The 27,815-nt window shown below is 34.1% G+C and overlaps 1 protein-coding gene across 1 annotated transcript in view; it reads left to right on the top strand.

The window, feature by feature from the left end:
- ZBBX (zinc finger B-box domain containing) overlaps positions 1-27,815 on the top strand; it is a 117,587-nt gene that overhangs the window by 54,319 nt on the left and 35,453 nt on the right. Inside the window, exons 10-12 of the mRNA XM_074330499.1 lie at positions 9,332-9,490; positions 13,753-13,927; positions 24,494-24,614. Of these exons, the coding sequence (XP_074186600.1) occupies positions 9,332-9,490; positions 13,753-13,927; positions 24,494-24,614 (455 nt within the window). The remainder of the gene's footprint in view (positions 1-9,331; positions 9,491-13,752; positions 13,928-24,493; positions 24,615-27,815) is intronic.

The raw sequence follows: 27,815 nt of genomic DNA, 5'->3' as shown, positions 1-27,815 counted from the left end.
GCAAACTGCATTTATAATTAGGGGTATGTGTCCTGGTCCTTAATAATTTTTATTATCTTTTTATGTGTCAAGCAGGAATAATAATGCATTGATCTTTGATTAATAGAATCTGTAGTTTCCATTAGACCTCTAGAGGTAAGGTAAATCTAAGGGTCCTTTAAGTTCCACTTTTAGTCATACTTAAATGATACTGGAATAAGCAATAGTTTCCAGTCATATAAATTTCACACTTCCAGGATTTGATTCCTATTTGGCTGGAAATAAGAAGTGTTTTATACCATCGATATTTTGTACTACTCATGCAAATTCTATTCTGTTTTTGGAAATATGTTAAGCAGAACTGGGTTTAAAACATGATTCTGTTGTGAGGTCCCCTGTCACAATTTTCTTTCAGCTGTAAATATTTTGTTTTCTCCTGTTTTTCATGTATTTACATGAGGATTTTTACTCAAATTCTGTTCTTTGTTTTTAGTTTCAGCCATGTGGAAATTCCTGTTCTCCTCTGCTTTTCCAGGGGCCTGATGTTTTTTTTCTTTCTTCCTTTTGATCCTAACAGTAGATGAAACCTTTGGTCAGATAATTTATAGCTATCTTTTTCTTCAACTTTCATAGAAAATTCAGAATTGACTCTACGGTAAAGCATATTTTTAGGGAATAAATTTGTACCAAGGCTATCTGTAAAGATGAATTCATCAGAAACGCAAACAATGTGCTCTAAGAATAGAATACATATTTTAATAATGTAACAGAACTGAGAGATAAAGTTCATCTTTTTCATTCTTGTTTAATGGATTAAGATGTTCAAAATTATGTATTCTTATAAGTGAATTTTACTTTGCAAAGATATTTTTATTGAGTGAAAATTTAATGGAGTTAATGCATTTTGTTATAGATCCATGATAATTTGAAGAATGTATCTGCTTGGTATAGTCAGTATTCCTTTTCTATGTAGCTCCCAATTCATTTAGTCTGATTTGTTATTGTTGATTTTAGATAACGGTATCCTTATATTGTCACCACGTAATGTATTCAGTGCAATGTGTACATAGAAATATGCTGGCAAAATCACCTGTAGGAGTTTTCTTCTATAAATAGATCTTGAGCAAATGTTTTGATGACTTTTAATAAAAAGTTTACTTTGTTATAAATTAGAGCATAATTCTTCAGTGTACATGTATTTCTGCCATATTATATGCTTTCTGAAAACCTTTCCATTCTGGAAAATCACCCACCTAACAAACATTGCTTCAGAAAAATTTGGGCTAGGAGGCCACTCAAATCCTACGGCCCACTGTAATCAGAGTCCTAACAAAAACAGTTAACCGTCCTAATAAAACCACCAGCATTCATCCCTTAAGGACTTGTGCTTCCTTCTCTGTGGTGTAGGTCCCAGCAGCAATTCACTTCTAAGAGACCATTTTCATCGAAATGAAAAATCTCAGTCAAACTACTGCCTTCTTTATTAGTCCATTGTTTTAAATCAGGGGGAATATGTTTATAGCTTCTTTATCTGCATTTATATTTTTTTTCCAGAGACCTTAACTTAGGGGAATGCGTGGTTGTTAAAACCCTTAAAACAGTCAGTTCTTGCACTAAGGGAAGGTATTTCTATAAATTTTCAGCTTTTTCTGTAAAGTCTTCATATATTACTAAGATTTGGGCTTTAATTGTGAGACAGTTTGCTCCAATTGCCTCAAAACACAGTAATGTACTGGAAAAGAAAAACTTAAGAATCAATAAAACTCCACAGTTTTACTAACGTCATACCCCTATTTACCAATTGGCTATGAGGTAATTCACAACAAAGGAACCAGAAAAAACTGTACTTGGGAAATTCCTGATATGCAAAGGGGGTATCCTCTCAAAGCCAGCCTCCTCCCCCCAAAAAATTATATGTATATAATTCAAAAATTCCACTAGTGTGTAATTTGATTTTCCTGAAATGCTTTTGTCATTAAAAACTATCAAAGCCCAACCATAGTCAACAATCACTGCAACCAATGAATTCATAGTGTTTCTTGAATTGTGCTGTAACGCAATTTTTTTCCATGTGTGTATATGTAGCTCTCTCTCTCTATATTTGCTTAGCAAATACAAATGAAATAACAGAACTCTTCCGAAGAAATTAGTTTTCAGTTTTTAATGTAAGGCTGTGGTGGCAATAAAGCTTTACTAAAATTTTACAATTTGAAAATCAGTGGTAGTTAACACCATGGAAAGAGACATTCCACCATTTTCTTCATATTTAGGAAGTAACCTAATCTAAATTATGTGTGAACTTATTTGAGCTGGAACTTCTGGATCACAAAAGGATGCATGGCTTTGTCAACATGATCTCTAAAATTTACTGCTGGATAGTGAGGGTTTGGGATCATGATGGTAGTTAGAGGTTTGAAGCATGGACACTACCACAAAGTATATCATTTCTCTGAAGGAAAACTTTTCTTCTTGTACCTTAACTTCTACAAGGTGCCATCCATTCCAAAAAGCTATAAAATATCACCTCTCTTTACTTTGATTAATGATACATTGTCAGAGTGATGAATTCTTCTAGAGTATAATTTGAAAGATAATATCATTCTAGGGACAAAAAAAAAAATAGTTCAGGTGAGAATTTAGAACAGTTACCAGATGAAACCCTACCATCACAGAGTGCAGTGAAGGATATGGGGGGAATCTGGAAATGCCAGCAGTAAATCACCTTCTTTGGCTTTAGTTTAAGCTTTAGTCTAAGTTTAGTTTATTCTACAGTGAGATATATGATTTACTATGTGTCCCAAAGGCTGTTTTGGTTTGATTTTTAAATATTTTTAGCATGTAGATAAGTTGTGCTGGTAATTTTAATCATTTTCTTTCTCTTCTGCCTCCTGTTGATACCTTTTAATACTGCTATATGTAAATTTCCATATTTATAAGATGGAAATACAATTATCTGGAGTTTCAAAATTGGAAAGTATTTTAATAGATATGGTACAGTGATGATACTTCATGCATAGTTATCTATTTTAAATATTTTATAACAATAACCTTCACATTCTTGATCATTGGTTCCTTATTACTTAAAATGATAGTTTTTATGTTATTAAGTGACAGAAGATGTATTTTCTGTCTCAAATCTAAATGTGTCCTTCTAAGCAGAGACAAAAGACTGCAGAGATATATACCAAACTACTCATAGCAGGTACCTCTGGGAAGTACTATTCATGAATTAGAAGGAGCCTCTATTTCTTACTTTTAAATATAGTGTATTATGATTTGTTTTCACTGGGTTTCTGTAACTTTTAAAAAATGTTGCTAATTTAAGGCTATGTCTATGTATTTGTTAAATTTTTATTAAATTTATTGGGGTAACATTGTTAGTAAAATTACATATGTTTCAAGTATATAATGTGATAATACATCATCTATATATCATATTGTGTGCTCACAATCCAGAGTCAGTTCTCCTTCCATCACCATATATTTGACCCCCTTTTTCCTCTTCTACCACCTCTCCTTCCTCCTAAGTATTTTATTATTTTTGATGTTACTGTGGATATAATTCTTTTCTTTATTTTTGGATTGATCATTGTTACTATATAGAAACACAATTTATTTTTGAATATTGATTTTGAGTCCTATGACCTTGGTAAGCTCACTTATTATAGTTATGTTTTATTTATTTATTTTTTTGATTCCTTAGGATTTTCTACATTTAGGATCATATCCTCTAGAAATAAAACTAGTTTTACTTTTTTCTTTCCAAATTAAATGTATTTTATTTATTTTCCTTGTCTTATTGTGTTAGCTAGAGATGTAAGTAAAATGTTAAATACAGTTGGTAAGTAAGTGTTCACATCCTGGCCTTGTTCCTGATTAAGGGCAAACCATTTAGTCTTTCACCATTAATTATGATATTAGTTGTAGGGTTTTTATAGATGCTCTTATATAAGATGTCTTCCTCAGTTTGAGGAAGTCCCTTTATATTCCCCGTGTGTGTGTGTGTGTGTGTGTGTGTGTGTGTGTGTGTGTTTTCCTGCTCTTACTGAAATGATCATGTTGTTTGTCCTTTATTAATAGGACTTATTATAATACTTGATTTTCAGATATTCAGTTGACATTGTATTACTGGGATATAATTTTACTTGGTCATGATACATATTTTGCATGTTGGTGGATTGGACTTGCTAACATTTTGTGAAGAAACTTTGAATCTATGTTTATGTGGGATGTTGGACTGTGGTTTTCACTTTTTTGTAAAATGGTTATCTACTTTGCTATATCAGCATTATATTGGCCTCATTAAATGAGTTTAGAAGTATTTTTTCTAAAGTTTAGAAGTATAATTTAGAAGTATAATTTTCTTCCTTAAATATTGGCTAGAATTTTGTAGTGAAGCAGTCTGAGTGGGATTTTTTTTATGGGAAGATTTTTAAATTACTTATTCAATTTATTTACCTTATTGTTCTATTTTAATTTTCTATTTTTTTCCTCAGTTAATTTTGGAAATTTGTGTCTTTCACTGATTTTGTCTATTAAATCTAAGTTGTCCAATTTGTTGGCATACATTTTTCAGATTCCATTATAATCATTTTAATTTCTGTAGATCTATAGTGATGCTTCTTTCATTACTGATTTTGTTAATTTGTATTCACTCTTTTTTTTCATGATCAGTGTAGCTACAGGTTTATAAATTTTCAAATCTTAACAAACCCAGTTTTGGTTTCATTGATTTTTTTTTTTTCTGTTTCTTTGATGCCACTGTGATCCTTATTTTATGATTTCTGTGTACTTTTGGACTTTTGTTCTTTTCTTTTTCTACTTCTTGAAGTGAAGCTTAGATTATTGATTTAGACCTTTTTTTCTGCAAAACAAGCACTTAAAGCTATAAATTTTACTCAAATCACTGTATGAACTCTATCCCGTACATTTTGATATGTTGTGTTTTAATTTTCAATCAATTTAAGGTATTTTCTAATTTCTCTTGTGCTTTATTTATTTTTTTCATCCAAAGTTTAGAAGTGGGTTGTTAAATTTCTAAATATTTCATTTCCCAAAATTATTCATTGCTGATTTTGTTGTTGTTGAAATCAGAGAACATGCTTTCCATGATTTCAATTCTCATGAATTTACTAACACTTATTTTATGTGGATCACATGTTCTATTTTGAAGAATGTCCCATGTGAGCTTGAAAATGATTCATATTCTGTTGTTGTGAGGTTGAGGGTTCTTTAAATGTCACTTAGGTCAAGTTACTTGATGGTGTTCAAGTTTTCTGTATCCTTACTGATTATCTGTGTAGATATTTCATTAATTTTCTGAGAGGGAAGTATTAAAATTTCTAATAGTAATTTAAAATGGGTTTGTTCTCTTTTTAGTTATATCTATTGTTGCTTCATGTACTTTGGGGCTTTGTTGTTAGTTGTATGTATAATTATTATGTCTTCTTGTATTATTAACTGTTATTATTATAAAATATCATTCTGCATCTTGTTATATTGTTTGTCTTATTAAATAACCCCTCCAGCTCTTTTATGGTTATGCATTTATATATATATATATATATATATATATATATATGTATATATATATTTATGTATATATTTATTTATATATATATATTTCATACTTTTATTTTTAACCTATTTGTCTTTGTATCTAAAGTTATTCTCATAATTGGCGTAAAGTTGGTATTGCTTTTTTTTTAAATCAAGTCTAACAATTTCTGCCTCTTAACTGGAGTGATTAGTCCATTCACATTTAATGTAATTATTGATATAGTTGGATTTACAGCTTCCATGTTGCTATTTGTTTTTCATATGCTTATGTAATTTTATTCCTCTATTCCTCCTTTACTGCTTTCTTTTGTGTTAAACAAAGATTTTTTATAGTGACATTGAAATTACTTTTTTGATGTGTGTGTGTGTGTGGGAGTGTGTGTGTACATGCATGTGTATGCATGTATTTATTCAGCGGTTGTTTTAGGTATTACAATATATGTCTTAAAATAATTTACTTCACATTGATACTGACTTATTATAGTAAAATATTGTGATGGCTTTATTTTAGCTCTATTTTTCTCCACTTCTTTATGTTATCGTCATGCATATGCTGTCAATGTTATAAACCCATAGCAGTGTTAATGTTACTGCTACATATAATTTTATGCTTTTTTAAAAGAGATTAAGAGAAGAAAAGAGAAAATAAATATTTAAACATCTTTTATATTTATTCATATATTTATATTCCTGGAGTTCTGCCTTTCTTCTGGTGGATTTAATACCTTTCAGTCCAAATACCTTTCTTTATTATTTCTTGTAAGGGATCTCTGTTACTAATGAATTATCTCTTACTTTGTCTATTTGGGAATGTCTTTATTTTTGCCTTTATTTTTGAAGGACAGTTTACTGAGTATAGAATTAGTTTGGCAGTTTTTTTCCTTTCAGCACTTTGTATCACTCAGTTGCCTTCTAGTCTTCATTTCTTTCAGATGTGAAATCAGCTATTATTCATATTTTTGCACGCTTATGTGTGATGAGTCATTTTTCTCTTGTTCCTTTCAAATTTTCTTGGTCATCTTTGGCTTTCAGTAGTTTGATTATGTCTTTTTGTGAATCTCTTTCTGTTTATCTTTCTTGAGTGTTGGTGAGCTTTCTGGATTTTTAAAGTAATAATTTTCATCAAATTTGAGAATTTTTGTACCATCATTTCTTGTTATATTTTTGTGCTCATTTTTCTCCCTCTAATATTCCCACTAAATATACTATGTTGGTCCCGCAGATCTCTAAAGCTGTGTTATTTTCTTCAGTCTTTTCCTTTTTGCTTTTCAAATTGGATAATTTATCTAGATCTATTTTTCAGTTCACTGAGTTGTCCTTTCATTTACACCCATTGTTAACCTATTTTCATCTTTCTCAAGACTTTTCTTTTGGTTCTATGATTTCTGTTTCTTAATCTAGTTCCATTTCTTAAGCACTGTCTAATTTGGTAGGCATTCTATTTTCTTGATATTAGAACTGTTTATCCTACAGAGAAGGAATATATTGTGATTTATATAAAATAGTTGCAGTCATTTGAATGCACTATTTATGTTATAACTCTGCTAGGTGTTTTTCATCCAGAATGTATATTTTTCACAAGTCTGCAAGATACTGTTTTCATTTTACAGGTACAAACACTTAGTCTTAGAGAGGCCCATGATTTGCTCTTTTGTGCTATTATTCTTAGTGCCATTGATTTTACATGTGTTGACATTGACTTAGAGAGTTTTGGTATAAGGAAGGAATATTCAAATGAAATTTTTAGTAATTTTTATCTAAGTAAGTCAGTTAAATTTGAATAACAAACATTTCTCTAGTACTTAACCAGCATCAAACAATGTTCTAGTTGCAAGTGTGAAGGACAGGGCTGCAGGGAGAAGACTTGAAAGCGGGTGATGTAAAATTGTATATAAGGCAGAGTAAGACATGCTTCCTTTTTTCAAGGAATTCATAATCACTAAAGGGAAGACAGATGTATTCAACCAATTATAATAGAACTGATAAGTGATTTGAAACAATGATGTTCAAAACTTAAGTACATTCAAGTTACTTGTTAAATTGCAGATTGTAATTCAGTGAGCCTGAGTGGGACCTGACATTTTGTATTTTTAGCAAATTTACAGGTGACTGTAATGCTGCTGATTTATGGCTCACGTAATGAGGAGCAAAGCTCTAGTATCGATGTAAGCAAGGATTTATAAGGACACACAGAAGACATGTTAATTTTGCTGTGGTTAGTTGAGGAAGAAAACTTTGTTTCAGAGAGATTAAACAATTTTCCCTTTTGTGCTACTTTTTATAATGCCATTGGATATTCATTGGCACTGCATAACATTTGATCTGGACCTAAAATTATAAACAGAATTATAATAGGAAAGCTCACCTTTCCAAACAGAGAGGAAAACTTTGGAAAGACAATAATGTATTTATGTACGTTATTAATGGGAAACACTTTTCTAAAGCAATTTTTTTTTTTTTTTTTTGCTAGCTCAAGGAATACCCAGGTAGGGGTATTTTCCAAATATGAGGTTGTACATTAGGGTAATGCTTGCTGCAGTAAACGAAGGACATTTGCTAAGAAGTAAGACCTATTGCTCGTGTTCCTAATGCCAGGTTCTCAGAGAGCTTCTGAAGGGCCTGCATCTTTATCTTGGAGTTTGTTTGGTTCAAGCTCAGAAGGCATTCAGAACTCTGCAGGGTCCTTGGGCAGGTCAGCATAGTGCTGGTAGGAGATTCCTCAAAGAATAGGGCCTTCCCAAGATTTGCCTGTTCCTTTTCAGCCACTCTGAAGGCACTTGGAAAGGTTTTTTGAATTATTTTTCTCAATCATTTATTTTAATTCTTCAGTTATTCTGCTCCCTCCCCAACACCTTGTTTTTACCATATGTTATTTGCCAGGCATGGTGGTAGCCATACAAAGATTTATGAAGACATGATTTTTCTTTCTGTGAGCTCATATGGTATGATGGGATCTATGGACATCAACAGATGATGTAAAATCAATATTGTAAGGATTGGTAAGATCTACTCAGCATAGGAAGAAGGTACAGTGAATAGGGGGAGTAAAGCAGGAAAAGGTTTCTAGACCTGTGGGGATACGTTGGGACAAATCCAGAAGGAAAAGTAGGTGTCTGCCAGGCAAAGAAGAAAATAGTGGAGAGAGGGGCTTCCTAGTAATGGAAATTCATGAGCAAAGGCACAATATGAAGAGAAACTCGGAGTGCACTGGGGAACTACAGGTAGACACACTTCTTGATGTGCACTTTTGAATAGTTAATAGTTTTTAAAGAGGTTTTACCACCAAGGGACACTTATTACTGCGTATTCATGCTTCTGTTGATTAGCTATATTTAGTTCGTTAGCTGTGATGTGCACTGAATAACATCTACTTATTTGGGATTGTTGTAGTGGAAAGGCTATGAGTCATTATAATTATATACACCTGGGGTCACTTCCCAGCTCTGCCACCCATTCACCATGGGACCAAGGGCTAGACATTTAAACACTCAGAGCTTTTGTTTCTTTATCCCTAATACAGAGATAAAAATAGGTATGCTTTAGAGTTGATTTTAGGGTTATATCACATGTTTTTAAGATACTTAGGACAGTAGGAGCCCAGACTAGCCCCTCAATAGATAGCAGCGGTCACTATTATATTGGTTGATATAAATGTCAATATGTGTTTTTAAATATTAAAACGATACATTGAATTTAGTTGTCATAGAATAATGAAAATATGATTTGATGTATGTAAGTTACTTAGGCTGACATATTAAGCTTTTTCATCATATTTTGTTCCTTTGTTTAATAGGCAAAATCTCAAATATTCTCCAATGTATTGGATGTTGCCCATCGGTTTATAAAGGAAGTTAATCCAGATGACCCCAGAGGGGAGATTCGCTCTACAAAAGAGATTAGTAAAAGTCAACATAAACCCAAATCTCTTCTTCTGCAGGGAAGCAGCTCTGAGGTAAGCTGAGGAAAATGTAGTAGACATTTTCTGTCATACATGATCATGGAGACTGTCATTCGTATACTTAACTAGAGCTGTAGAGTTTTGCAGGTTATTTTTATCACATTGTTATTTAATATATATATATATTTTTGACTAATCAAAAACATCTTGACTGTAAAAAATCTCTTTAAGGATATTGCTCTGATTCCACTGAACACTGATTTTTTGATGAATGATCCTTAGACTATGTGGCTTTCTGGGCATTTCTACCATGTCAGGAAATTAATGAGTATTTTGGAAGAACATAGAAGTAGATAACACCATGCAATATAATGATTTTATATTAATCAGGACTTCAGAGAGGCTAAAATACAAAACACTGCCAAGTGTTCTGGGTGACAATAAATCTCACAGTTATTTAAATTTGGATTTATACCAAATGGTGGTAATTATTGAGATTGATTACTGATCCCAAGACGTGCTAGATAAGTATTTATCAGCTCATTGTCTATATTTTTATAGTAGACTTGTTGTATTGATTTTTTAGCAAGAAACAAACTTTCTCAATTTTGACCTATGTGATGATCGTCATTCTTTTAGATACCATTCACCCTTTCACTGCAGTTCAGAAATAGTGCATAACTTGGCCCAAATCACACAGTGTGTTGACAGAGAAAGGCTTCAACTTCAGTTTGTTGCGTTCCAAACCCATGCTCACAGAACGTAAAAGAAAACATGTTCTATGCTAGTAGGATCTCTTTACAGCAGAACTATCCTTGAATTATTCAAGAAATCAGCATATTTGAGTGGATTTTGTGTTCTAATAGACCTGCCAAGGGTGTTTGTGAGGAATCACTGAATGTGTTACAGCCTCATTATTATAATAATAATGTATTGAAGACTGACTATGTGTCAGACACTGTATTAAATATTTTATATGTATTATTCCTTTTTGTCCTTTCTTAGTTATTCTTTTTCTTTTCAGATGAGAAAATAGTGGCAAAAGAACAACAGTTTTTATAAATAGCCCAACATATCATTGATAGTAGAAATTATATTTGAGCCCAGATCTAATTCCAAATTACTTGCTTTTAACCACTTCTCAGAGGCTATGGTTTTAAGGGTTCTCCTATGCTCCTGCCATTTTATCTAATTTATCCTATCAGTAATAATAGTGATAAATCAACAACTGACATTTATTAAACATCTGATGCTAGGTATTGTGCTTATTCCTTTACCTGCTTTACCTTATCCAATAATCACAATAACCACATAAGTTTTGCATTGTTGTTACCCCATTTAACAGATGAGAAGGGCAGCGGTGGTTAAGTAAGTTACCCTAACAAAAAGCTATAGAGCTTACTTCTTTGCCTGCGCCTCTAATCCCTACAATAAATGCTGCCTCTTGTCCATGTAGCTAACTGCTCTATAGCCCCTCCACCTCTTGTCTTAACTTAAGAACCATTAATTCAGTGGTTTCATCCAGAAGTATATATTAGGAACAACTGGAGAAACATTAAAGAAACACTCCCTCTTCTGCACTTCTGATCAGTGTCCATGTCCCATGCAGTTTACCATCAAAAAACTCTCGAGGGGCGGCCGGATGGCTCAGTTGGTTAGAGCACAAGCTCTGAAAAACAGAATTGCTGGTTCAATTCCCACATGGGCCAGTGAGCTGTGTCTCCTACAACTAAGATTGAAAACAGCAACTAGACTTGGAGCTGAGCTGCGTCCTCCACAACTAGATTGAAGGACAACTTGGAGCTGATGGGCCCTGGAGAAACACACTGTTCCCCAATATTCCCCAATAAAATAAAATAAAAAAAGTAAAGTAAAATTATCCCAGCTACTCCCCCATGGTATCACCCAGGAAGTAAAGAGATCAGGAAGTACAATTATTTAAAAAACAAAAACAAAAACTGAAAAACTCTCTTGAACATTTGGTCACTTCTATTCTTATTGCTATTCCAAGTACTGAAATAAGCTTTTTTTTAAAATGTAAAAGATTTATAAAATGGAAATTCCATATCATTCTCTCAACTTACAGGAATCAATACATATTTCAGTTTTGTATGTAGGTATTTATTAAAACAAATAATAATATACTTTGCATACTGTTCTGCAAACATGCTTTTTACAATTAATATATTTTGATATGAATATATACATTCTGTAACTTTTTCATTGAAAAGTGTTGTTTTGTATATAGAATATATATGTATACATGTATATGTATATGTGTGTGTATATGTATATGTATGTATATATATATATATATATATATATATATACACACACATATACACACACATACAGAGGATGCCAAAAAAATGTATACACATTTTAAGAAAGAAAAAACTGCATTAAAATTGTAATACTCAACATATACTGATAACAAAAAAAAAATGAATATAAGTTGTGTGTATACATTTTTTGGCACCCCCATTATATATGTGTGTATGTGTGTGTGTGTGTATATAAAATCTCCATATGATACAATCCTAAAATTCCTAGCTGAAGAGGGTTATGCATTTATAATGTTGATAGATGTTGCCAAATGGCTGCAACATTTTAATTAGTTTCCTTGCATCCAAACTATTTCCCAATTTTCTCTCTCCCACACCATTGTGTGGGACTCTTCAGTGCCTTTATGTTTCCAATAAGTTTAAGTCTAACTTTGTCTGTAGGGCAGGCAGGACCCTTTGTGATCTGCCCCTGCTTGTCTTTCCACCCATTATATTTTTTCATATCCCATTTTTTGTTGTAGCCACATAAACTACTTACGGTTTCATGCCATTGTGCTCTTTGACTCCAGGTCTTAGCATATATATCATTTCCATGCTCTGGAATCCTGCCCCTGCCACGTTTTGCCCCTAGAATTCTTGTTTATCTGACTTAAATATCTGCTCCTTCGACGTGTTTCTATTGTGAACTTCCTAACCTGTGTTTCTGTGACCAACAGCTTTCATATTGTCTAGCAGGTTCCCAGATGCTGTTTGTTTATATTTAACATTTTTTGTACGCATATTTAACAATCTTCTCTCAATTGTACTTTAACAAGCTGCCTGTTATTTTGCAATTAAGGGCTGAACTTAAAGGATTCTACTCTTGTATCTAGAAGATACAGAATGGGGATTTAGCAGTTTGATCAGTATAGGTTATCCACATTTGATATAGTTCACCATGGTGTAGAATTTGTTTTAGCTTTCCAATCTAAATGTTTTCTCTGATTCACTGGATAACTGCCAAATCCTACCTTTATTTTCTTCTGTGTGTTCACAGTGGATTTATGTTTTTACTGAATTCGTCTTTCCCCCTTCGTTATGCTAAGAAGCATGTAATGTTTCGTATGCATTTATTTGTTTATTCATTCAACCTACTTTTCATGAGCACCTACTTTGTGTCAGGCATTGTCTTGGAACTAAGGGAAAAAACAACAACAAAAAATTCCTTGGTCTCATTACATTCTAATTGGGAGAGACAAGCAGTAAACAAATAAACATGTAGAGTAAATTCAAACAGAAGTAAGTTATTTGAGAAAAAATAAAGCAGATAAGAGATTAGAAAGTGAGCGGGAAAGGGGCTGTATTTTAGGCTCATAAGTAGGGTCATCACCTACTTTCAGAGTAGGTGACATTAGAGCAGAAACTGGATGAAATGAATGGAATGGCTGTGTGACGATGTGGAGAAGGATCGTTCCAGGTATACAAGACCCTCAAGCAGGAATGTGCTGGGTGGGTTCCCAGAATTTTAAGCATGTAAGTTTGGCTGGAGCAGGGTGAGTGAAGGGGAGAATTGAAGGAAATGGAGAAAAAGGTCAGGTATACAAGGTTATGTGAGCCCTTGTAAGTCCTAGTAGGATCTGGGGCTTTAGAGAGAGTCATTGGAGGATTTTGAGCAGAGGCGTGATGTGATGAGATTTACATGTGAAAAACTGCTCTTTCTGTGGTGGGGAGGTTGCAAGATCAGGAAATTGAAGTAGGACTTCTACAAACAAGGCTAGTGTTGCTTTCCAGGGAGAACACTGGTGAATAACATAGTGAAAAATCCTTAGTTCTTCAGGCTCTATTTTTAATAATTTCTGAAGAGACTGTTTATAATTGCTGATGGAGTTTTTAAAAAGTCAATGGAGCACATAAATAGTACAACTTAAAAAAATTTTATTCTAAGTTAAAAAAATAATATGTGTTCAGAATGCCTAATAATTAATACTACCTATATTTTAAGATCCAGAAAATATAGTAAAGCATACTTAGTTACATTTTTCATTGGTTTAGGCAGAAGTTTCAACAACAAAGAAAGCAGAATGTACAAACCCAAGAGATAGGCTCTTGTGTGAAGGGTCATTTAATGAAGAAGCTTCTGCCCAGTCCTTTCAGGAAGTTTTAAATCAATGGAGAACTGGACATCATGATGACAATGAAAAACAGAAATTACATGCAGCAAAACCAGGTACAGCTATTTTTCTAAAATTGATGTTGTAAAAGAAAGCTGAATTTATTTTATTTATCTCTGTTCTCTGTGACTATAAATGCAATGTTCAAAAACTACTAATGTTAGGATAACAGTTTGATATAACTGCTTAAAGGAATATTCATTGTGTGACCACTTGTTAGTGGTTTAATATTTATAGAACCCCTGTTTCGTATGTAAATTCAGGCTATCAAGTGAATTCAGAATTGGTTTCTTTCAGCTCCCCTTCTCCTAGCAGAAAGTTTTTGTCAGGACAACTATTTCTTTATTGAACTGTAATTATAACACATAAAACAAGGGGATCTATGAGACAGAGAAGTAAATACTTTTTTTATATGTGTGTTGAAAACTATATTTCAAGAACTGCCATGTACTTCAGGGGGAGAATTGATTTGTCTTTTGTTTTTCTTTCTTTTTGAATAAATACTTCTTGTTTTTATTTTTCCTTGATGATTTGCACACCCATTTCCTAGACATTGAAGAACTAGATGACTGATGTGTGTGGTATCTTTGCTTTGAGTTTCCCAGTATCTCTTGAGGAAAATCATACTTCTTTTTTTAGTTTCAGGTGTACAAAATAAAGTAATAGTTAGACATTTATACCTCTCACAAAGTGATAACCTCCCTCCCCCAATCTACTACCCCTCTGACATAGTATATAGCTATTACAATTCCACTGACTCTATTCCTTATGCTGTACTCCACATCCTGTGACCATATATATGTAATTACAATTATGTATATATATAATTATAATTATAGTTGATATTCATTATTATTCAGCTTCAGGTGTACATTGCAGTGGTCAGATACCTACACCATCCATGAAGTAGTCTTCCAATAAGACAAGTGTCCATCTGATACCCTACAAAATCTTTACGTTATTGGTTGTATTCCCCAAACTGTCTTTTGTTTCCCTGTGGCAATATTGTGGTTACCGATTGTGCTTTCTAATCCCCTCACCTTCTCCCTCATCCCACTCCCCTCCCACCTAGCAACCCTCAGTTTTTTCTCTATATCTCTGAGACTGTTTCTGATTAATTTGTTCATTTATTCTATTCTTTAGATTCCACATATAAATGAGATCATATGGTATTTGTCTTTCTCTGTCTGACTTATTTCACTTAGTATAATGTTCTCTAGGTCCATCCATATCATCGCAAATGGTAAGATTTCATTCTGTTTTATGGCTGACTAATACTCCATTGTATAAATGTACCACAGTTTCTTAATCCAGTCATCTACCAATGGGCATTTTGGTTGTTTCATGTCTTGCCTATTGTGAATAGCACTGCAATAAACATAGAGGTGCATACTTTATTTCAAATTAGTGTTTCGGATTTCTCTGGATATATATGTAAGAGTGGAATTGCTGGGTCATAAGGTAGTTCCATTTCCAGTTTTTTTGAGATACCTCCATACTGATTTCCATAGTGGCAGCACCAGTCTGCAATCCCACCAGAAGTGCACGAGGGATCCATTTTCTCCACATCCTCGCCATCGCTTGTTGTTTGTTGATTTATTGCTGATAGCCATTCTGACCAGAGTGAGATAGTAACTCACTGTGATTTTTATTTGCATTTCTGTAATGATTAGTGAGGTTGAGAGTTTTTTCATGTATCTTTGCCATCTGTATGTCCTCGTTAGAAAAATGTCTCTTCATGTCCTCTGCCCATTTTTCAGTTGGCTTGATTTTTTTTTTTTTTTTTTTTGGTGTTGGTGTTGGTGCCCTTGAGCCTTGAGTTGAATGAGTTTTTAAAGCAATTGTAAATGGGACTGTTTACTTAATTTCTCCTTTTGATAGTTTATTATTGGTGTATACAAATGCAACTGATTTCTGAATATTAATTTTGTATCCTGCTACTTTATAAATTCATTTATCAGTTCAAATAGTTTTCTGGTGGAGTATTTGGGGTTCTCTATATATAGTATCATGTCATCTGCATACAATGACAATTTTATTTTCTCCTTACCAATTTGGATGCCTTTAACTCTGTTTCCCCAAAAATAAGACCTAGCCGGACAATCAGCTCTAATGCGTCTTTTGGAGCAAAAATTAATACAAGACCCGGTATTATATTATATTGTATTATATTATTATATAATAATGTATTATATTATATTATATTATATTATATTATGTTATGTTATGTTATGTTATGTTATGTTATGTTATGTTATGTTATGTTATATTATATTATATTACATTATATTATACTGTGTCTTATAGTAAAATAAGACTGGGTCTTATTAATTTTTTGCTCCAAAAGATGCATTAGAGCTGATTGTCTGGCTAGGTCTTATTTTCAGGGAAACATAGTATTTTTTTTTTCTCGTCTGATTGCTATGGCGGCTAGAACTTCCAGAACAATGTTGAATAAAAGTGGGCAACCTTGTCTTGTTCCAGATCTTAAGGGGAATGTTTTTAGCTTTTCCCCATTGAGTATGATGTTAGCTATAGGTTTACCATACATGGCCCTTATGTTGAGATATGATAACTCTATTCCTGCTGTACTAAGAGTTTTTATTATAAATGGGTGCTGGATTTTGTTGAATGCTTTTTCTGTATCTATTGATATGATCATATGATTTTTATTTTTCATTTTGTTAATGTGGTGTATCACATTAATTGATTTGCGGATATTGAACCAACCTTGCATACCAGGAATGAATGCCACCTGATCGTAGTGTATACGCTTCTTAATGTATTACTGAATTCTGTTTGCTAATATTTTGTTGAGGATTTTTGCATCTATGTTCATTAGGGATATCGGCCTATAGTTTTCTTGTTTTGTAGTGTCTTTGTCTGATTTAGGGATCAGTGTGATAGTGGCATCGTATAAAAGAGTTTGGGAGCCTTTGCTTCTTCTGGATTTTTTGGAATAGTTTGAGAAGAATAAGTGATAATTCTTTTTGAATGTTTGGTAAAATTCATCTGTAAAGCCATCTGGTCCAGGGCTTTTGTTTGTTGGGAGCTTGTTGATTACTGATTCAATTTCAGTGGTAGTAATCAGTCTATTCAGAAGGAAAACCATCCTTTTAAAAGCATTTTATTTATGAATTTTATTACTCAGAATCTTGTAGACTTCAAGTTGTTTTTCATTGAAAATAAAGTGTTAAATAATAAATTTCAATTCTGTTTCTGAGTTGACAACATCCAATTTTTCTATTTTTATTTCATTTTTTTTCCAGTGAAGGATCTCTCCTGATTAATCCTCCTTATAACACAGTGCAATTTCTATCGTCAAGGTATTGGATACTGTCTTCCCAATTAGCACTAGATTTTTTGCTAAATGATTTTTTTCTTTCAATTTTTTTCCTACACTTCTTTGTGATACATTGACTTCATTAATATTTCCAAGACTTTATTTGTATATTCTCTTTTTTGTATGTACTTCAATATTACTCTCATTGACAATGATTTTTATGTGCTTTTTTATTTTAACTATTATATTTTGATGTATTTTCACTTTTTTACTCCAAAACAGGCAAAGTTCCCATAGAAACACCTTTCGATTGTTCAATTTGAAAGACTTGATATGTTAAACGATGAAAAGACTGATTTGATCAATTAAATCAGCCTAGGTCAAAGAAAAAGTCCAAAACCACTTAAAATTTTTGGGAATAATGTCATGATTATTTTAAATGATTTGGTTACAACAAAAAAGTTACCAAGAAGAAAATATAAATAACCAAATAACCCTGTCCTACAATCTGGAGATAACCAATGTTAAGATGTTGGTACATATTTTTCAATAAACATAATTACATACACACATACACACACACACACACACTCTCTCTTTCAAGACTAGATGAGATAATGCTATGTATGCTATTTGTTAACTTTTTCACTTAGATTATGTCATGTACAACTTTCCATATAAATATAGACATACATCATCATTTGTAACTGTTGCATAGTGTTATTCTTTACACTTGATCTTAGCCAAAAGAGCAAGAAGCTGATAGTATTCTTTATGCCATGCTTTACTTAATCAGACATTTACTGATGGATATTTTGTTTCTAAATCTTAATATTATAAAATAAGTTTTGGTGACTATAGCTATTTGTTGTATTTGTATAATTACCTCAAAATAAATTTCTAAATGTATAAATGTTGTTTCAGTGTTGATTTATTTTATGAAATTTTGATGAATATTTTCAAATTACCTTCTTTAAAAAATGGCTGTCAGTTAAATGCTCACTAGAAGTATGTAAGGTGACGATTCCCCTACACTTTCTAATTTTTTAACTTTAGCTGATTTATTTGGTGGACAATAAATGTTTATCATTTTTAGCTGGCTTTTCACCATTCACTTGTGAAATAATATTGGCTATTTTAATTTTTTTGTAAATATATTTAGTACTTATTTTTTGACAATATTGAGTTACCAACTAATGTTTTAAATATTAGGGATATAAAACTAGATAGTCATTCTTTTAACAAATAATGAGTACCTATTAAGTGCTGTGTGGGAAAGTGATGTGCAAAAGCAGTCACAATCTATTCTGGAACTTATAGTTAAATGGAGGTCAAAGAATTGATCACATGATCAGTTTAAGCTGGATGGAGAGGTGCGATACCTACACCAAGTGAAAATTACCATGCACTGAAGAAATAGCAGTATCCTGTCAATTTGTATCACATGTCTGTGAAACACATGGGGGAATTGATTTTTAAGAGTGTTAGATTAAGAAAGATAAAATATAAGATTAGATCAGGTTGAATTTATCAATATAGATGTACTTATACAACACACAGGGTTTCATGTGTTGGCTCAAACACTTTAGGAACGGTATTAACAATCTGCCAGTTTGGTTAATTGAAGCCTGGATTTGATTTTGCTGTTAATAACAGAGATACTGCAAGTTCCCTGACATTTTGTTAGGGAAGAAGTTTGAAGGCTCTGAAAGATAGGAATGTTGGAACTAATAGTGTGCAGCCTACTCATTCATCCTTTATGTGTACCCTCTATAAAGGCCCAGAGGACCCTCTCATCACCGAGGTATTGAGCACCAGAATCCTGAAAAAGGTTTACTGTGGCGGAAGATGATTGTGGGTGGAGATGCTTTAATGGAATTGAACTGCCTGATTTCAAAGAAATCGTGGCAACCTGAAATGGTAGAGGCCAGGTGTTGGCCTCTGATCATCAAAGTTATGGTGGAAAAATTACCAAAATAAGTGGCAGGGAAGAGTAATAATGAAAATACTTCAAGTCATAGAGATCTGTGATGCTAATTGGGATACCCATGAATGAAAAAATTGTACAGTCTCCTTTTTTTATCTGATAGGCATAGACCCAACTTGAACCACTATATTAGAGATTCAGAGTTTTTATAAAGTTTCCAGACCTAAACCAATCCACAGATCTGGAGCCCCTTAATTGAAATAGAGGCTGAGTCCTTTCATAGGATTTTGTAGTGTGGCCATACGGGTACACTATATATCTTCCTTCAAGCCTTTACTACAGAACTTATGGCTATTTCCCAGGGTAAGCATGCAATGAAGAGAGGCAACACACCTTTGGAAGGGTTAGTAAATTCTGGCTCTGAACTGATACTTATCCTTGGAGACCCTAAGCACCACTATAGTCCACCAGTTAGTCTCAGGAATTTATGAAAGTGATGTGATAGATAGTATCCTGTTTGGATTCTGTTTTATAGTGAATGCATTCGTACTATGAGACCATTATGTGGTTATTTTCCCAATCCTAATATATATTGGGAATGAACATACTTAGTAACAGGTAGAATTCCTATGTTGGTAATCTGACCTTTGTCACGAAGGTACTATATTGGTAGAAGACCCTATAATGGTCGCCCTCTCCTACCAACTTCCATGCAAAAATAGTATTCCATAAGCAATACCACATTTCTGTGGATTAGAGAGATCGATACCAACATGAAAGACTTAAAAGATGCAAGAATACTGTTTTTATTATATTTTCATTTAACTTGCCTATTTGCTGCAAAAGCCAGTGGTCTTGGAGAATGACTATGGGTTATAGTAAACTTGATCAATGATGATGATGTCAATCACAGTTGCTTTTCTGCATGAAGTGTCTGTACTGCAGAAAACCAACACATTCTCTGTGGCTGGGTGGGAGGCTGTTGGCCTAGTGCATGGGTTGGTAAACATTTTCTGTAAAGGGCCAGATAGTAAATATGTTAGGCTTTGAGGGCCATTCAGTAGTAGTCAACTCTGCCACTGTAACATGAAAGCACTCATAGATGATACATAAACAAATGAGTGTGGCTATGTTCCATTAAAACTTTATACATGGACACTGATATTTGAATTTCATATAATTTTTACATGTCATAATGTATATTCTTCTTTTGATTTTTTTTTAACCATTAAAAATATGTTAAAAAAAACACTCTTAGCTTGAAGGCCATGACAAAACAGTTAGTGGACCAGATTTGGCCTGTGGGCTATGGTGTGCTGATCCTTGACCTATCAAATACAGCCTTTGCTATTTCCGACAATAAAGATAATCAGAAATAGTTTGAATTGATGTGACAGGGATAACGGTATACCTTCACAATTTCACTCCAGACTTACATTAACTCTCCTCCTTTGTAACATTATATAGTCCAAAAGGACCTTGATGGTCTTGATATTGCACAGAAGATAAATGCTTGCCCATTAGATTGATGGCATGGTGCTAAGAGTATTTAGTGATCAGGGAATATCTGTTATAGGATGATTATATTGAACACTTTCTATCACAAGTGGGACAGTGATTTGCCCTCAAGGGAAAAGCCATATATTTCAGATATGGATTTGTCTTCTCTGCCGGTGGTGTGCCTGCCCGCAGAAGCCTTATTTAACACCATGATATCTCACACAACATTGTCTCAGATCAAGACACTCATTTTATTATGAAGTATAACAGTAGGCTCATACCCATGGAATTCACTGAGCTTAATATAGGCAGTGTTATCCAGATGCAGCCAACCTTATAGTTTTGTTGAATGGCTGCCAAAGGTCTGGTATGGGAAAAGACATCTTGTGAAGTTGGGGTGCTTTTCCAATTGGATGCTGTATATTACATGACACTCCAGTTTTGCTTCCATTAAATAAGAAGTTAAGACTACCCGCTGGCATTTTGAGGCTCATCAGCCCTAAGTTAATAGTCAAGGGTCACTATATAGTCATGTTGGTTGAGTACAAGAACCAAAAAAAAAAAAATTCAATTATTATTGTGCAATGACGAAAAGATAGACTTCATCTGGAAACCATTCAATGGCACACATTAATTTTTCTGTGTTCAGTAATATTGTTCATTAGGAAAATATGACAACCTAATGAAAAAAGGGCTTATATGGTCTTGGATCCTTTGGAAATGACGATTTGAGTGACTCCGCCAAGTAAAGAGGTGTTAGCAGACAGTAATATGAGCATGGAATGGATTGTGAAAGAAGGAAACAGTGGTAATTAACTCAACTTAAGCTTCAAAACCAGCTACAACAACACAGACCATAGCAGCTATATTTTATGTTGAGTAATTTTTTTTCTCCTTTCTTTTTCCTGCTACCTTATATGATGTGTACTACTGATATCTTGCATTTTAATTTAGGTTTCACTTGAGAGAGTCACTAAGTCAAAATCTCTCTATGATACAAAGTGCCTATAGGTCTTTGTATTTTGTGTTTGTTTTCTCTGTGCTTTGGACAAGAGTTTCTTTCTTTTCTTTCATTTTGAGAGAGAGAGAGAGAGAGAGAGAGAGAGAGAGAGAGAGAGAGAGAGAAATGGTTGTTTAGATGCAAAATAAGTAAACCCTGTCTCTCCAGATCCATCGTCTTCCATTTCTGCCCTATTCTGTGCCCCTAGAGATTGACCTCTAGAGGCTTAGGGACTGCATCACTTGGAATTCCCTGTTCTCTGGCATCTGGTTACGTTTGGCCAACTGGAGACACTAACAGGACATTGAAGCATGTCAAGAAAGAGGTAGAGGTATTTACTCTCCCTCTCCTTGATGTGCTGAGATTTTGCAGTGACTGCATTTTCCACTAATGTTCTTAGCATCACTGAGATGAACTCTACCCAGCCGTCACTTTCAGAGACTTCTTCCAACAATTCTCTTACTTTGTCCTCTCAAGCTGAGGGTTGGTAATAGTTTTCCACTATTTTCAGTCTCTTGGTGATGCAATATCACTTATTCCATTAAGCCTAATGCATGAGTATGTGTGAGTCCTTTCATTTGACCTTCTTCAAATTACCACTTTAAGTTTTCTTTTTCTTGTCAGGACTCTGAGATACAGATGATCAGAAAAATTGTCCCAAGAAACCAAGATTTGAGTTAAGGTCCAGATAATTAGTTGGAGAGTGGGGACAGAAAATATCATTTTTTCCATTACAACCCATGCTCTTATGGATATTCTTGTGCAGGTCTCCTGGAACACATGTACACATTTCTAAGATGTCTATTCCTGGGAGTGGAATAGCTGGGTCATAAAGTGTACATATCTTCAACTATACTAAATGGAGCCGAATTATTTATCAAATTATTTGTATCAGTTTACACTCCCACCTGCAGTGTGTAAGAGATTTGGTTGCTTCCCATTATCACCAACACTTAAATTGTCAGATTTTTAAATTTTTGCTGGTCTTTGTGAGGGGTGAAGTGTCTAATTATTGCATTGTTTTTGTACACCTGAAAGTAACAAAATAATAATAATAATAATTTGAAAGAAAAAGAAAAAAATTGCTAATCTGATAGAGATAAAATGATACATCTAATTTGTGCACATCATTGCAAATGATATTTTCACGTTTCTTGTCTATTTAGCTTAGTAATATGTTTTGAATTTCTAGATATTTGTTATTGATTTCTAACTTAAATTCATTTTAGTGTTCTCTAAAGTCTCATTTCCTTCAGTGCAAAAGGAAAGTACTTACAATGGCCTAGAAGGTTCCCAGTAATCTAAAGTCTGTGATCTCTTTGATCTCAACTCCTGTTACCCTCCCCCTTGCTTGTTCTGTTCCAGCCACGTTGGCTTCTTGCTCCTCAGATATCTCAGGCACATTTTCACCTTAAGACTTTGTGCTGTCTATTAAGGAAAATACCCACCATCCCATCTGTATGAACAATGGAGCATCTCACACAAATTCTCACCAAAAGTAGCCAGTAAACTGAAACAAGGGAGCAAACCGAAACCTAAGTTGCATAGCTTACATGGCATTTTTTTTCAGGGAGACGTGCCTCATAAATCCATGTATTCTAGCAATTTTATAAGGAATTCCAAACAAGGACTATCTTGATAAATTCATTATGTAGCTAAAGATTCTTCCTTTAGCAAATATCATTGACCTATTTGCCGATAGATCCATTTGTTAACATATTCACAAGGAAATGAACCCAGGTCATCTACCATTTTTTATGTCCTGGGAATAAGCCATTGGTAATGGGAGAAGAGTGAATCACAGTCCAGCTGCTCTACCTCCTTCCTCTTCATCCCCTGTCTAGATTTGGGGGTTATCAAGCACAGTGGCCCTTCTCTATAACCTATACAGAAAAATTAAAATAAAAAGTGATCCTCATTTTTTCTTTCAGCTTTCCTGTCAAGAAATATTTGGGTTTGTAATGGAAAGGGGGTCTTACAGTGGAAGGATCTCCTTTTCCCCATGACTTGCTGTTATTGTCTTATCTCCCGCTCTTTCAATTTAATACATTCTGGTGGTGTTTCTAAGAACTTCCTCAACTGCTTTCTTCAACATTCTGTTCTCTTTGGAAAGAATAGCACTGGGGTGACTTACATTCTTTTGGTTTATTTCTGTTGCTCGTGTTTCACAGTTTCTGGAAGCTATTCATTAAAGGCTACAGTATGAGGCTGGGACTAATCTCTAGTTTCAGAGACTATAAAAATACTTTTCCCATCTTTACTACTTCCATTTTTTCCTCTTCCAACATTTTCCCCCTCCAACATTTTCCCACCATGATGGCCAGTTTGGAGAGGGATGATATCTAGGAGGCTAGAGAGACCAGTAACCATGGATTTACACTGCTTTCTCTCCCAGCAGTCTCCACCAGTTTTAAATATCTCTGAATAGTGGTTTTAATTGAGTAGTACTTCAGGAACATCTTAAGCATCTGGAAGGAAATTGCCATGTATGAGGGCAGTAGTCTCTTCTGAGTGCTATTCTGAATTATTTATTTTCTGTGCTGCATAATGTGTAAATATTATTATTAGTAGCTATAATCCATACCTTTATGTGTCTGTGTATTTATAGAATCTATAATTAATGTATTTGTACTTATAGTTAGCATTTAAAAGAATTAGTTGCTTTAAAAAACCTTGTGATTCATTAGATTCTTTCATTTCAAGGGATTATTGAAGAAAACTTTCTATACAGTCATTTAATAAATCACCAATATTTAACACTTTTACATTATTTAAGACTAGAACTGTTGATTATATAGGTAAATATCCAAGCATATTTGCCTCAAAAATGGTGAGTTCTATATCTTGAGAGAAGTTGTGGTAATTTACAGACTAGGGCACATTAATTTTGCATGTTATGTTTATTTTTATAGACTCATTGGAAGAATGTGAAGTACAAACTAATCTGAAAATTTGGAGGGAACCACTTACTATTGAATTTAAAGAAGACAGTATATCCTATATGGAAAAATTATGGCTTAAAAAACACAGAAGGTATTTCCTGAGTTTTGTATTATTAACAAGAAATATAAAAACTATTTATGTTTTTTGCTTGTGTGACATGCTTTTTTGTAGCAATTTTATGTGAGCTTCAATTTACATAAATAATTTTAAAGCCAATTAAATCTTCATGAAGCTTCTACTGTTCTAATGAGAATTTTAATTATAGTAATATATATAATGCATCATTAAGTTAGAGTTTTCCTTGATAAATGGAAATGTATATGTGGGAAAAAGGCACAAATATGGTCTAGAATTTAAGAATAATAGCAAAATAAATGAAAGGTTACTTTGAAAAGGTATTGCTCTCAGATTTTTTACATTAGCATAAACTTTTGAGGCTATACTTTTCAGAACCTACTTTTAAGTTAATTACTTTTAATTTTATAATTTTATTAATAGTATTCAAATATATTTTATTCAAAGACTATTATCATTAGATGCACCATTTCATGCATTGGTTAAAAGTTTAACATTAAGTATTAATAAACAACATTTATTTTTCACAGTTCTTAAGGCTGGGACGTCAAGATAAAGGTGCCAGCAGATTCAGTGTCTAGAGAGAACCAGCTTCCTGGTTCATAGATGGTCAGCTTCTCACTGTGTCCTCACATGTGGAAGGGGCAAAGAGGTCTTTCTTGGGTCTCATTTTTATAAGGGCCCTAATCCCATTCATGAGGACTCTATGTTCATGATGTAATCACCTCCCACAGGCCCCCTACCTCCTAATACCATCACATTGTGGGTTAGGATTTCAACATGAATTTTATGGGAGCACAAACATTCAGAACAGAGCTTTCTGCCCCTGGCTCCCCCAAGGTCATGTCCTACCCACATGCAAGATATGTTCATTCTATCTAAATATCCCCCAAAGTCTTACCTCATTCCAGCATCAACTTAAAAGTCTGAAGTCTAAATTCTTACATAAGTATCATCTAAATCAGATATGCGTGAGACTCAATGTATAACTAAATAACTAATTCTGAGGCAAATTCTGTGAACTTGTGAAATCAAACATGGAATGTGTTTTCAAAATACAATGGTGGCATGGGCATAGGGTACATATTCCCATTCTAAAAGGGAGAAGTAGGAAAGAAGAAAGAAATAACAGGTCCCAAGCCAGTCTGAAACCTAACAAGGCAAATTGTATTAGCTCTTAAACCTTGAGAATGATCCTCTTTGTCAGTGCTCTGCCCTCCAGACCCACTAGGATGGAGGTCACACCTTCTCGGCACACTAGAGCAGGGGTCTCACCTTCTGGACACACTGAGGCTACATCCCTGCCCCCGTAGTTTTGCTGGGCAGGGGTTGGGTCCCCAAGGCTCTGGGTGGCTCTGCCCCATTCCTATGGTGGCTCTGTGCTGGGTCGCATGCCTATTACTCCCCTGTGTTGGAATTGTGTTGCTCTTCCAGTCTGAGGTCACAGGGACAGCCTTCTTCCCACAGTCTCCCTGGGCATTGTCCTAGTGAGTGCTCTCTGCAGTGGCCTGGAGGTCAGTGATGGGAAGGCAGTCCTAATGACTTCTGAATTGCCTATGGGGTCAGTCTTCCACTGTCTTGAACAATAGGTCCTGGCTTTTGTTTAGATGGCTGACTAACCGCCCTATCAGGTGATCCTTTGGCCATATACTTCCTGGATAGGCTCTCTCATTTTTTTCAATATGAATAGGTTGAGAATGTTCCAAATTTTAAAGTATGATTCTCTTTTGATTAGTAATTATGTCTTTAAGTAGTTTCTCTCTTCTTACATTTTACTATGAGCAGTAAAGAGAAACCAGAACTCTTCCTCAACACTTTGCTTAAAAATTGTCTCAGCCATATATGTAATTTCAACACTCACAAATTCTACCTTCCACAAAACACTAGGACAGAAACACTATTCTGCCAAGTTCTTTGCCAATTTATTAACAAAGATTGCCTTTCCTCTATTGTCTAATAACATGTTCCTCATTTCCATCTGAGACCTCGTCAGAATGGCATTTACCATCCATATTTCCAGACAGTCTATTCAGGATTACTTAGGTATTTTCTAAGAAGATTGAGGCTTTTTCTACAGGTCTCCTCTTTCTGGGCCCTCACCAGAATTGTCTTTAAAGGTCCATTTAGCAATGTAGCCTTTTTCTAGCATGGACTTCAAACCTCTTCTACTTATTACCAAGTTCCAAAGCTGCTTCCTCACTTTTAGGTATTTGTTTCAGCAGTACCATACTTCTGGTACCAATTTCTGTCCTTGTCCATTTGGGATATTATCACAGAATACCACAGACTGGGTAGCTTATAAACAACATGCATTTATTACTCAGAGTTCTAGTGGTTGGAAAGTCCAAGATCAAGAAACTGGCAAATTTAGTCTGGCGGCAGCCACTTTTTCTGGTTCACAGGTGGCCATTTTTCCACTATGCCCCCACATGGCAGGCTTCTTATATAAGAATACTAGCCCCACATGAGAGTTCTGCTTTCATGACATAGTTACCTCCCCAAAGCCCCACCTCTTAGTACCATCACACTAGGTGTTAATAGTTCAACCCATGGATTTTGGGGGGACACAAACATTCACATCATAGTAATTAATACATGTTTTAGGGAAGATTCTTTGAGATGATGAAAAATCCTGTTTTTCTTTACATTAGCGTCTACTAATTTTAGCATTTATCAGTGGGTTTTGCCTGCAGCAGCTATTACTCTGCTGCTTTATTAATAATTTTCTATTTCCTTCATTCCTTCTGTATTTATTAATTCAAGTTCTTCAAGGAAGAATTTCCATTTATTCATTTGTTTTCTTATATGGGCTCATGAATATTCATTTTTTGGATTAATATACAAAACCATTTTTATTTATTTTGTGACTCAAATAGTTTCTGTTTTGACCACTGAGAGCTCTTTCAGGTTGACCCCTCTCTTTTTTCAACATGTTCTCTTCCTTCCTTCCTTCCTTCCTTCCTTCCTTCCTTCCTTCCTTCCTTCCTTTTTCTTTTTTGCTTGTTGGTTAGTTTGGTTTGAAAACCGCTCGTTTTTATGCCACCCAAGAGGAATTTCCCTGTCCTAGCCCAAGAATCATTCCTCCTAGGAATCATGATTCCTTTCTTGGAGAATGGTAATCAGTAACCAAGATCTGGACTCCAACTGTGCTCATTGCTACTCAGGTGTTACAGATCCTGGATCTTCTCAGAACATCTATGAAAAAAAAAAGTATAT

This window comes from Rhinolophus sinicus, linkage group LG01 (assembly GCF_036562045.2).
Source record: "Rhinolophus sinicus isolate RSC01 linkage group LG01, ASM3656204v1, whole genome shotgun sequence".
NCBI classification, from domain to species: Eukaryota; Metazoa; Chordata; class Mammalia; order Chiroptera; family Rhinolophidae; genus Rhinolophus; species Rhinolophus sinicus.
This window is presented reverse-complemented; position numbering and strand designations above follow the sequence as displayed.